At 37.4% G+C, this 13,154-nt stretch overlaps 1 protein-coding gene across 1 annotated transcript in view; it reads left to right on the forward strand.

Moving 5' to 3' along the window:
* The window catches only part of LOC128639908 (uncharacterized), a 205,391-nt gene extending 197,099 nt beyond the window's left edge, over positions 1-8,292 (forward strand). Inside the window, exons 4-5 of the mRNA XM_053692164.1 lie at positions 7,305-7,381; positions 8,025-8,292. Coding sequence (XP_053548139.1) covers positions 7,305-7,381; positions 8,025-8,158 — 211 coding nt within the window. The 3' untranslated portion in view covers positions 8,159-8,292. The remainder of the gene's footprint in view (positions 1-7,304; positions 7,382-8,024) is intronic.
* The last annotated feature ends 4,862 nt before the right edge of the window (positions 8,293-13,154 follow it).

A 13,154-nucleotide genomic window follows, 5' to 3' on the forward strand; every position in this document is an offset into this window, starting at 1 on the left:
ACGTCTCCCAGCCAAGCTTCCACAAAGAGCGATAGTTTGCCCCCAACACGATCCAGTGACGGATCGGGGGCTGCCCCTTCATGACGATTTTGTCTCGGTGGGCTTCTTGTTCTGCTTGTATTTGTTCTAAGATTGAGCTGGTTTCCAAGTTCCCTTGGACTGGTCAGACTTCGCGGAAGGCTTCTGGCGTTGGGACTTTATTAAATTAAGACCCTGTCCTTTAGCTTTACTTCTTATCCTGCAGTAAAAAGGCCCCCAGTGACTGTAGATATTATAGAGTCCAGTCCTGGACCATTTTTCTTGACACAGTTTCTAGCTTCTTATCCATGGGCTCCTTAAATGACAAACTATCCTCAAGTGTGATTGTGGTGCGCTTAGGAAGCGTGGAGATAGTTCCATCCACCTTAGGGACAGACCCCCACAACTCTAATTGGGAGTCAGGAACTGGGAACAATTTCTTAAAAGAAGAAGAGGAAAAAGAGGATCCAAGTCTTTCCCATTAATTCTTAATAGTATTTGCCATCTTTACGGGAACCGTTTGTGGCACCACCCTGTCCTCATAAACCTTATCGAATAGAAAGTTCCTCAGGTAACTTGGGTTACAGATCATCTAACGTAGCCAACACTTCCTTCAACAGAAAGCGTAAGTGCTCTATCCTAAATCTTAAGTCTGGTTCCTCCACAGCCGGAGGCTTAGAGGCAGCCGATTCCGACCAGAAAGAGCCTCCTCTGAAGTATCAGAGGCGACTTCATCAGCGGATAATCTAGTATCAGATAAATCCAACAAGTTGGTAGATGACCCCTTGGAGGGATAGCAGTATTTAACCTTTCGCTTGCGCTTAGCAGGGTGAGGTAAAGCATTAAAGGCCGCAGACACTCCCGTTTGCAACTGTTCAGAAAAGTCTGGATTAGTAGTGCAATGGGGAGTTGCATGTGTAATAGGAGATGATTGCAGGGAACGCACCTCGCGGGACGGAGACCCCCTCAGAGGTGGACGGCTCAGTGGTACTAATCATCTTGTTCTTTTTAGACATAACTACTTTATCAAGGCATGTGGAACATAATTGAGCCTCCTCACAAAAAAAACAGGTATTAGATTTGGTTAAAGAGGGAGTACCCTCTAACGCATCAGAGTCCTCCATAGCTTGCGCTTGTACGATGGACTACAGAAAAAATAAGTGGCACCTTTATACCCCCAATGGCCAGGGCACTCACCACCTCCTATGACCCAGCCCTCACAAAGAAACCGCTTTGTCTCCTGTAAACCGCATGGTCAGGAAAGAGAAAGTCAATGAGGCCACACCTGGTCACATGGAGTGCCATGCAGGACTGCCCCTGCTGCAGGAAGAAAGCGCGCCAAACTGACAGGCTGCGCAGTTATCCAAAATGAAAGTAAAACCTGAATGTTCACACATCTGCCAGAGCCTCATCTTACACGTCGCAGCATAAAACATAATAAAGCAAATCATGTATAAATCCCCTATGTTCAATAATCCCCTTTCCAGACATATTAACCCTTGATTCCATGCAGATAAAGGAATCACACTGTGACCCTGTCTTCTTTACGTTATCATATGAAAGAAAATGAAACGATCTTACCGGAATCATCGCAGTGGAACAGACACACAGCCTCTCAAGTTTGACAGTCTTGTAGCATCGCACCTGACATAGACTTGAGTGATAGAAGCAGGCAGTGAAACTCATCAATGCTCTCACTGAGAGGCTGACAAGACTACTTAAAACTTCAGTCCCATAGTGAAGAGTACTCCCTCCATAAGAGACTACTCCGAATCTTCCGACACTTCTCTGCCATCCTCCTGTGACGAAAGGCAAAGAATGACTGGGGGATGAGGGTAGTGGTTTAGGTAATTAGGCCTTTGGCTTGCGTCTTTGCCTCCTCCTGGTGGCCAGGTTCTGTATTCCCACAAGTAACAAATGAAGCCGTGGACTCTCCTCATATTAAGATGGAAATTAAGTTTAGCTAAAGTCATCCCAGACTGTGCTGCTGCACAATTGCTAAACTCAGTTGCTCTGGCTGCCCACGGCACATCGCTCTTCTGCCAATGAGATGATATTTGCACCTCTAAACCAATAGCCGTGCTAGCATATAGAACACTGTCTATTGGTTTAGAGGTGCAAACATCTCCTCATTGGCAGAAGAGCTGTGCTGTGGGTGGCCAGAGCACTGAGTTTAGCGAGCTGCCGTGGCACAGAAAAGGTGAGTTTTGCACCCTTTCTTTAATAACTGATGACTTAAACTCCACTGTATTTTTAGTGATGGTAAATCCTAGGGTTTGTTAAATGCTCAAATTAACCATCACTTTAAGGACACATTATGTCCCTGTCATTAAGAGGTTAAAATAAACAACTGTAGTTCCACAAACTATTCTTTTACAGTGGTTGAAGCATTTGCTTTGTATTTAGTAAAACCCGTAAAAAATAAAATGTAAAAATCTCAACAAAGAATATCATAAAAAATATCTATCTATCTATCTATATATGTACAAAAGGGGTTAACAGAGCTCAAAAGTCCTACTATAACTGGTGTGGTATGCAAATGATATGTGTACTTATACAATTATTAATAAGATGCCAAAGTTCATAAAGTATATGGAACCAAAGTCATTGGAGATAAATTCAGAATAATCTATAGATGCAGTGAATGCCCTTACCAGAATTTACCTCAATCTAATGAGGTAAGTTGCCGCACTGGAAGGGATACTCTGTCCTCTGTAATTGGTTGATCCGGAATACCACTGTATGCCTCTAGGATTTCATCCACCACTTGGAGTATGTAGATATTTCTTTCTTCCAAAGTGTACCTCCCAAGATAAGTGTGTGGTTTTGCCCATCACCTCTTGGAGTATGAGGTCTTGGTATGCACTTTCTCACCGGCAGTTATACCAGAGAATTCAAGTAGTAAAAGTAAATGTCCACAGCACTGAAGTAAGATTTCTCTCTTTATTGAACCGACAAATTCAAACAATTTATCTTCAAACCCTCCTTTCAAAATGGTGAATGTTGTAGAATATTGACTGGATCTCCAATGACTTTGGTTCCATATACTTTATGAACTTTGGCTTCTTATTAATAATTGTATAAGTACACATATCATTTGCATACCACACCAGTTATAGTAGTACTTGTGAGCGCTGTTAACCCCTTTTGTACATTCATTCTAAACTGTTACATCAACGGCTCACCCCCGTGATGTTCTAGTCCCTAATAGCTGCCAAATATTTCCTTTTCCCTGACTAGCGCAGGTTTGAGAGTATCGCTTGTTCTCAGGTTAGGACTCCTGATCTGTAACACTCTACTTGTTTGCACCATATATATATTTATATATATATTATTTTGAATATAGTCTTACATAATCCTGCAAACTCCTAGAAATATCCAGGAATGGTAAAGTATGATTGTTTGTACGGTTTTAAGGACACAAAGTTAAAGGAAGTTAAAAGTGCAAATTAAAAATGCTCTAATGTGTAATATGCAAGCAATAGGGCAGTAATGAAATGCTCCTACTATGGGGTTGATTACAAAACTCCATTCCCCGCCCCGATGTTGGAGAAACAGGAATTTTTAACAGCCGAGATTGTTAAAGGGACATAATACCCATATGCTAAATCATTTGAAAGTGACACAACTCTTAATAAAAAAGGAACATTTCTCCAACAGTAATTGCTCTGTGTACAGTTATCCTTTAGCTACTGTCAGCAGCATGATGAAAAAAAAATAGCCAATCAGCCTAATCAGTGTTGATGTCAACTTTGCTTTACTTTGATCTCATAAGATTTTACTGAAATCTCGCAAAATGTCATAGTGAACTTCCTTAAACTGAGTAGGGATATAACGTGACTGTGCCTGCACATGTGACATGCAAACTCCCTTGCAAGTCCTGGAACTAGCATCCCGATTGGCTGTTTAAAGTCCTTTTACAATGGGATGTGGCTACTGAGGAAATTTTAAGGTAAAACATCCTTTTCTACACAGAGATGTTCAGGTGTTATTTTCTAGTCAGTTTTCTACAGTATTGCTGCATCACTTTTAAGTGCTTCAACATTTGGGTAACATGTCCCTTTAACTCACAAGAGATTTGATCTCCATTTTCTCACAACAGCACTGCCAATAATGGATGCTGATCACCAAAACTTCAAATGGGTTAAAGAAGTCCATGTGTGTTTTTTGCAATTGGATAGAGTGGTGTTTATGATAAATGTCTGAATGACATTTGTATATAGGCACGATGGCATATTTGCTTAATGATGTTTTTCAAACTTTTAATATCCTTCTATATAAATATATATATTTTTATTTATTTTTTAATTCATTAAGAAAACCTCCTTTTCCTTTTTGGCAACACTGTGGAATATTAATTTCCATAAGAAAGTGCCCGCAACTTATCTCTTATAACTGGATTTTAACAGTTCTTACACTGTAAATCATGAAAGTGACAAGGTTTAAAATATTCACCAAACGCTCCAAACCTCACCATATAAAACAATGTTTGTCTTTGCTGAATATCTATTACTATAAGGAGATAGTGATGCGATTTTGAGACTTTCTATTTAATTAAAAAACCCATGCAACTTATCTAGATCGCCATTAAACAGGACAGAACAGCAAATGGGTACCGGAAGTTTAAATGTGTACCACCATGTTCAAGATGGCCATTTATTGCATTCCAGTGTTGATGTGTTTGCACATGTATACAACTCTCCTTCATATACATGCAATGTATCCTAAGTACCAATATGTCGCAACCGTAATTAGAGGAAGGTGTTTAAAATGTATTTATTGTTGAATGTCCCTTTAAATCCCGATCACAAATACGTAATTTCTGATAGAAATGCAGTTTAAGAAGATAAAATTAGAAATAAAAAGCAAGAGTTTGCCATTTCTACATTTCTGTTTTCTACTAGCATTTCCTACAGATCTTGTTTTCTGTACGAGATATCACATATATATATATATATATATATATACATATATATATATATATATATATATATATATATATATATATATATATGTATACACATATTTAATTTGGTTTTACTAAGCAAGTTAAAAAATATGGGGGGGGGGGGATTTTGAGATTACGGTCTCTTATGTAGACACTGGAAACCAACCTAAAATGTAGTACCTTACAAGTGTGCCCTGTAATTCATGTAAAATCATTATATGATGAAGACTTTAGTAGAATGTGTAACTAGCATTAAATATTCTTTAAAAAACAATAGCTTCAGAAGTGCCAGCTATGCGTTAGTTGTTTATGTAATCATAAATGCCAGGTGTGTGGGCGTGTTTTGAAAAATAAGTACACTGTGTTCGCTAGGACTATGCAATGCTATTACACACAACTATAATCACATGCGATTTTAGGATACTTTATACATTAAACTGAGTCAGGTAAATGATTAGGGAAATTAAAGTTTAAGGACAGTGTAGCAAATAAGGATTAAAGGGACATGAAACCCAAAAAAAAATTCTTTCATGATTCAGATAGAGAATACAATTTCAAACAACTTTCCAATTTACTTCTATTATTTAATTTGCTTATTTCTCTTGTTATCCTTTGCTGAAATGTTTATCTAGGCAAGTTCATGTGCAGCAGAGAACCTAGGTTCTAGCTGTTGATTGGTGACTGCATATATAAACTGATTGTCATTGGCTTACCCATGTGTTCAATTAGAAACCAGTAGTGCATTGCTGCTCCTTCAACAAATGATACCAAGAGAATAAAACAGATTAGATAATAGAAGTAAATTAGAAAGTTGTTTAAAATTGTATTCTTTATCTGAATCATGAAAGAAAATGTTTGGGTTTCATGTCCCTTTAAAGAGACTTTGTACTGTAAAATATTATCCCCTGTTAAAATGCTCCAGATGATCAATTTTACCTGCTGGAATGAATTGAATTGTTTACAGATAGCTCCTTTACCCTTTATTTTGTCAGTTGAAATAGACATTTTGGCCATTGCAACTGTCACCTATACTGAAAGCTTCAATACTGCAGTATTGGCTATATAAAAGCTAGAGGTTGCAGCAGAAATCAACCCCCTGTGGAGGAGGGAGAGAGTAAGAGACATTTAAAATGTTGTTCCTGCAGCTGCTTTGTTTAAAAAAACTCTTATCATCTGCTGCGAGTCTATTGGGGCCAATTTATCAAAGGCTTTCAACCCCCTACGACTGCAGGTTCTTACAAGAGAGCACGGGCAGGGGGTGGCGTTGCACAAGAGCGCAAAATTGCATTCTTGTGCAATGCTGAATTCCGGCAGCGGAATTCAGCCAGAGGCAAGCTGCTGCGGACAGGGGCGCATATGTACGCCCCTGTCCGCCGCAGCTTGATAAATCGACCCCATTATCTCTTTCTGATCTCTAAGGAGATATTGTTATCCTGTATAAATCAAACCAAAATTAGGAGTCATGAGACAATTATTTTATATATTTTACCCAATATTACAATTATGTCTTAAAGGACCAGTCAACACAGTAGATTTACATAATCAACAAATGCAAGATAACAAGACAATGCAATAGCACTTAGTCTGAACTTCAAATGAATAGTAGATATTTTTTCTGACAATTTTAAAAATGATGTCTATTTCCACTCCCCCTGTACCATGTGACAGCCATCAGCCAATCACAAATGCATATATGCTTATTCTGTGAATTCTTGCACATGCTCAGTAGGAGCTGGTGACTCAAAAAGTTTAAATATAAAAAGACTGTGCAATTTTTTTTAATGGAAGTAAATTGGAAAGTTGTTTAAAATTGCTGCTCTGTCTGAATCATGACAGTTTGATTTTGACTTGAGTGTCCCTTTAAGACTAGAGAAAAAGAAGAAAAAAATCCCACTACAAAGAAAAGGAGCCAGGGGTCAACTACAATCCTTTAGAAAAAAACGTATCAAATTATTTATCTCCAAAAATACCCTTAGATTTTAATTTATTTATTTTGCTAAAAAAAAACATTAGAAACATTTTTCAAAGGGATTGTGATTAACCTCAATGTTTGTTTAATTCACTACAAAAAGCTGGTTGTGTCTCCACATCAACAAGCATTAAAAGGACATGAACCTGCATTCAAACACTACACCAGATGATAGTGGTCGTCAGATATTTTCTAATATGTTCTTTTTTTTTTTTTAAATAATGACTAAGGCACAATTAAGATACAGAAAATCACAGCATAAATAAAATATTTATATAGAAGTAAGGTTATATGTATGCTAGTTTCTTTTACAAATACCTTCATGTGGTGAAAGGTGGTCAAAGTATTTCTTGATTATTCTATTTGCAGTGAGCTGGGAAGGCTGGCGATTGAACCACCCCCAAGCGACGACCTTGCAGTTGACGTAGGAATGAATGTACCTCAAGGTAATCGGAAAGAATCAGTGTGTATTTCTTTATGTATATGTTTGTGCATATATATTACAAACACACGCGCATAGTTTGAATATCAGCAAATAAATGCTGTATTCTATAAGATCTGCATACAAAATATATTTGCAATGTTTTACAGTCGTCTTGAAAAGCTCCTTGAGTATAATTAATCTTATAACTTTTGCTGTGGCCAGTTGTACAGATATACAATAAATGAACTCTTTTACTGATCAAGAAATCACTGTGTAGAATGTTGCAGTGTCAAGGTTCAGCCATCTGCAAAATGCACTCCTGCTTATCTGGGGAAAATAGAAAAAAAAAACAATTTTAAAGTTAAATGTAAAAGAGGTCAAAATAAATAATGAAAGCCCTTCACAAGGTTGTTTTACTAAGCATAATTGAACATTTTATGGAGAATTCAGTTTTGAATATAATGTATTTTCAACATATAAATTGGAACAATATTCAGCTGCGTTTCCATGGCACCTGTCTGAGCCAATTACAGATCACAGGTTTTACCACCACTCATGGACTTTGCTGAATAGAGATCTCCGATTTGTCCACTAATTAAAGTGCTGTGCCTTTGTTATAATAAATCGTTCTGCTGTTTAATAACTGATATTTTCCTGAGCTGCAGCTGAAGAAGACAGAGACCACTTGTATCACCCACAACAGGATACACCACGGAGAGTGTGGAGAGCAAAGCTCAAATTTGAACGTCAAATTATCAATGGACCAGAGGAGGACAGAGATCACTTGTATCATTTATAAGTGGTTCTAGTCAAGCACAAGACATATATTGATTTCACAGTTATTTGCTTCTTTGTTGCTGCTGTGTATATGACAAAAAAAAAATCAGAATTTTGTTTTATGAACAATTTAATATCAATAAAATTATCAACTTATCTCTCCACTCAGGACTCAAATCAATCAAGTCACACAACTTGCCTCCAACCCTAATGACCTAAGGCTTAAAGGGACATTATACATATATATATATATATATTTTGTAGATGATCCATTTATATAGCCTATACAGCTTTTTTTTTTTTTTTTTTTTTAAATGTATAGTTTTGACTATTTTAAATAACATTGCTCTGATTTTCAGACTCCTAACCAAGCCCCAAAGTTTTAGGAGAATACTGATGTATACAGACTTCAGACTGCTTTTGTTTGTATAATGGTTCTTTTTATATGCAGAGAAAGGGGGAGGGGGGGTGTCTGCTTTTTTTGCTATAGAAGCACTTTCAGTGGGTGTTCCAGCTATCTTTTTCAACAGTGCTAAACTGGGAGCTTCTAAGTAAGTTTTTAAACGGTTTTACACTGGATTTTTAGATCAGTATCTGTGCATCTTATTCTTTATAGTAGTGTATATTACATGCAGTTAAATGAAAATTGGTGTAAAATATCCCTTTAACTTTGCCAGTTAGTTGCATAATTAACCTGACACCCCCCTTCCCCTCCCTATTCACTACCTAAACTCCTGCTTTACCTCCATGCTTGGTTTTATAGCACATTGTTGTCTCCCAGTTCACTATGATCACATCTCCTTTCTGGATAGCACTTTTGGGAGTTTCCTAAAACCTAGAATGGACATTATGTTTTTCCAAAATCAGCACAAAGTAAGAGATTGTGTAAAAATCATTACATGAAAGAGATAAAATATCTTTAATTACGTTAGGAACAGTAGAAAACTGGTATACTGAGATTGCTCCAGAGGCTGAAAGTTGCTAGGCACCCAGAGTGTATATATATGAGTAAGTCTGTATGTGTTGTATGCATTATGGATGTTATACAATTGCACACATTTAAAAGGGGCACATTCCCCCTGCACACACATATTCAGCAGATGTGCAGAGCAGTCTGCATTGTTTTAATGTATGCAAAGTAATTAAGATCATTATTTGCAAGGAGTGATATGCATGTTCTGTATGTGTGATATGCAGGCAGCATTATATGCACAAGATGCCCACAGAAGATGCAAATTACGTAAAGATTTATTGTGCACAGACATTTTCAGCAGGTGTACACACAAATTACACTTAGGACAAAGCAGATAGCATATCTGCACTGCACTCCAGCACTAAACTGGTTACTTTTCTCCTCTGGATAATTTCACATCTTTCCTTTGTTGTTTCTATGCTGATAACTTTGAAGTAATGTGATGTGATTGCTATGGAAACAGCCAGAATGATTGGCAGGGCAACCAGCCAATTCAGCCTTGACTACATTACCTCATAGGGAAAGATCCAGCTACTGATTGGTTAGCTCATTCAGTGCCTGTGTGTACTGATGCATTCAGGTATCTTATATAAGACCTGGTGAGATAATTGCTCACATGGTTTTAACTGTTACAAGGTCTCTATGTCTCTGAGTATGTCTTTAAACAAGTACAAGTTAACCTGTAAATTATTAACCCTTAGGTGCAAGGTTATTAAAAGGATTTATTCATTTCCAAATACCTTTGTAAAAAAAAAAAAGATTTAATTTCACAATTATTATCATCTACAACATGAGCCTGTATCTCACCATGTGAATATGCACACATCAATAAGCAACATGAGTATGGTTACATTTAAAGAGACAATTATATGCAATATCACAGTGTTCTAATTCACTAGAGTATTTTATAACACAGAGATCCAGTCAGGAGAGACAGGCACACAAGTGTGTGCTTCTTGTGCATAAGTTTAACCCTTTTTTGTGAGTTAAAGGGACAGTCTAGTCAAAATTAAACGGATCTTTTCCAGATAAGCCCCGCCAAAAAGTTAACCCCCGCCACCCAAAAAAGATTATTTGCTAGCGCCCAGAGTGCATTGCTGCTTACAGGTTTTTCAAGAGTGAATTTTTATTATTATTATTAATATAATTATTTGTATTTTAAAAACAGAAACAAGTTTTATTTTATTTTTCACGTTTGGGGGTTTGTTACTTCGTGTTTGTATCACAATCTGGAGAGTAAAGATTAAGTTGGAGTAAAGTTCTGCACCGGGAGAGTGTGAGACCAGAGAAAGCTCAGACTCCTTCTATGGCCGGATCCCTTTTTCGCTGTTTCGCTGAGGATTTAGTGAGTGTTGAGTCCTGTGTGCAAGGTGACATCTGGGGACCCAGTGACAGCAGCCAGCATGCTAAGGGTAAGTGGGGAAAGACTGGGAAATCAGATCTTGACACTTTAACCCATTAGCTGCCATACGGATCTGCTGCTAATCATTGCAGTGCTGTCAGATAAGGAGTTAACGATTTGTGTACTGGGCGGAGCCTGAGCCGTGATTGCATGCATGGTCACACAGCTGTGTGCAAGGTGACATCTGGGGACCCAGTGACAGCAGCCAGCATGCTAAGGGTAAGTGGGGAAAGACTGGGAAATCAGATCTTGACACTTTAACACATTAGCTGCCATAGGGATCTGCTAATCATTGCAGTGCTGTCAGATAAGGAGTTAACGCTTTAGTTTTGTCCTGCAGACAACGAGATATGTGTCAATAACCCCAGGGTTGCATGGAGATTCTTGTAGCAATATAATAGTTGCGTGCGTGCATTACATTGGAGCTGTCAAAAGTGGTGGGGCTTAAAGTGAATGTCAATTTTCCTGTTAATGAATCCTCCAAATGCTTTCTTTTATACATATTAGTTAAACTACCACTTTATTTTCTTTGAAAAATAAACGAATAATTATATATTTTTCTTTCAAATTTGATTCAGTTACGTACCCAAACTCCTCCCAGTCATTACTCCCTTCTTCTCCCTGGTGTGACGTATAGAGCGGTCCCACCCGCTCTGTACGTGTACTTCAAGCACGCTCCCGTGTACACCTTCAATTGCGCATGCGTTTGTTAGCAATACACATCACCGCCAATATACATAAAAATGTTAAAATGCAATACATTTTAGGGGCCACTAAAGTGAGCATAGCAAGAGGCTGTAAGAAGCCATATCCTCTCACAACTGCCACTGTGATATCTTCTCCGAACTAGGTATAAGTATGGTAAGTGCGCATGCGCGAAGTGTGAACGCGCGTCTAAACATAGATGAAGATAGGTTTTAACGCATGCGTATTTAGATTCTGTGACGTTTTGAAATCGAGATTGAATCCCCCGTGGTTGAATCTATGATTGGTTAAAAGAGTGCATCTAAACCTGTCACTCAAATAGCGAAGATGGCGGGTGGAGGAAGCATAGTGCGATATAACTGATAAAAAGCTAATTTTTGGCGTAAATATAGCAGTCATTGAAAAATGATGAATTAAACTTCAACTTATTTTTTATGCACATTAGTGTGGCGTTCTCGGGGGGTGGTGACTTTACATTCACTTTAACTTTTCGTGCATCTTTCCAATTTACTTTTATCGTCAAATTTGCCTTGCTCTCTTGCTATTCTTTGTGGAACGCTAAACCTAGATAGACTCATATGCTAATTTCTAAGCTGTTGAACTGCCTCTTATCTCAGTGCATTTTGAAAGTTTTTGACAGTTAGACACTGCTGGTTCATGTGTGTCATATAGATAACATTGTGCTCACTCCCGTGGAGTTAAGAGTGAGCACTGATTGGCTAAAATGCAAGTCTGTCAAAAGAACTGAGATAAGGGGACAGTCTGCAGAGCCTTAGATACAAGGTAAAAAAAAGATAAACAGTATATTAAAGGGACAGTCTAGTCAAAATTAAACTTTCATTATTCAGATAGGACATGTAATTTTAATCAACTTTTTAATTTACTTTTATCATCAAATTTGCTATTTTCTCTTGGTATTCTTAGTTGAAATTAAACCTAGGTAGGCTCATATGCTAATTTCTAAGCCCTTGAGGGCTGCCTCTTATTACATGATTTTTAAACTGCTTTTCACAACAAGAGACTTGATAGTTCATGTGGGCCATATAAATAACACTGTGTTCAGGCACAGAAAGTTATTTAAGATTTAGCACAACACCATGCTAAATGCAAGTCAATAGATAATAAATAATCACAGTCATGTGATCAGGGGGCTGTCCGTAGGTTCTTAGATACAAGGCAATCACAGAGGTAAAAAGTATATTAATATAACTGTGCAAAACTGGGGAATGGGTAATAAAAGATTATGTATCTTTTAAAACAATAAAAAAATTATATTGTAGATTGTCCCTTTAATATAACCGTGTTGGTTATGCAAAATTGGGGAATGGATAATAAAGGGATTATCTATCTTTTTAAACAATAACAATTCTGGAGTAACAGTTACCAACAAGCATTATTTGAATAATAATATGCTCTAACAAATGAAAGCATTTTATTACAGTAGATTGTCCCTTTAAAGCAGCGTTTCTTAACTCCAGTCCTCAAGACCCTTAACAGGACAAATATTCATTATATCTTAACTAGAGCACAGTTAAGATAATATAGTTTATGTGTAGGTGACCAGACAGCACTGGTATTATAGCCTGAGATAATATAGTTTATGTGTATGTGACTAGACAGCACTGGTATTATAGCCTGAGATAATATAGTTTATGTGTATGTGACCAGAGAGCACTGGTATTATAGCCTGAGATAATATTGTTTATGTGTATGTGACCAGAGAGCACTGGTATTATAGCCTGAGATAATATAGTTTATGTGTATGTGACTAGACAGCACTGGTATTATAGCCTGAGACAATATAGTTTATGTGTAGGTGACCAGACAGCACTGGTATTATAGCCTGAGAAAATATAGTTTATGTGTATGTGACCAGATAGCACTGGTATTATAGCCTGAGATAATATAGTTTATGTGTATGTGACTAGACAGCACTGG

Source organism: Bombina bombina, chromosome 9 (genome assembly GCF_027579735.1).
Source record: "Bombina bombina isolate aBomBom1 chromosome 9, aBomBom1.pri, whole genome shotgun sequence".
In the NCBI taxonomy this organism is placed as follows: Eukaryota; Metazoa; Chordata; class Amphibia; order Anura; family Bombinatoridae; genus Bombina; species Bombina bombina.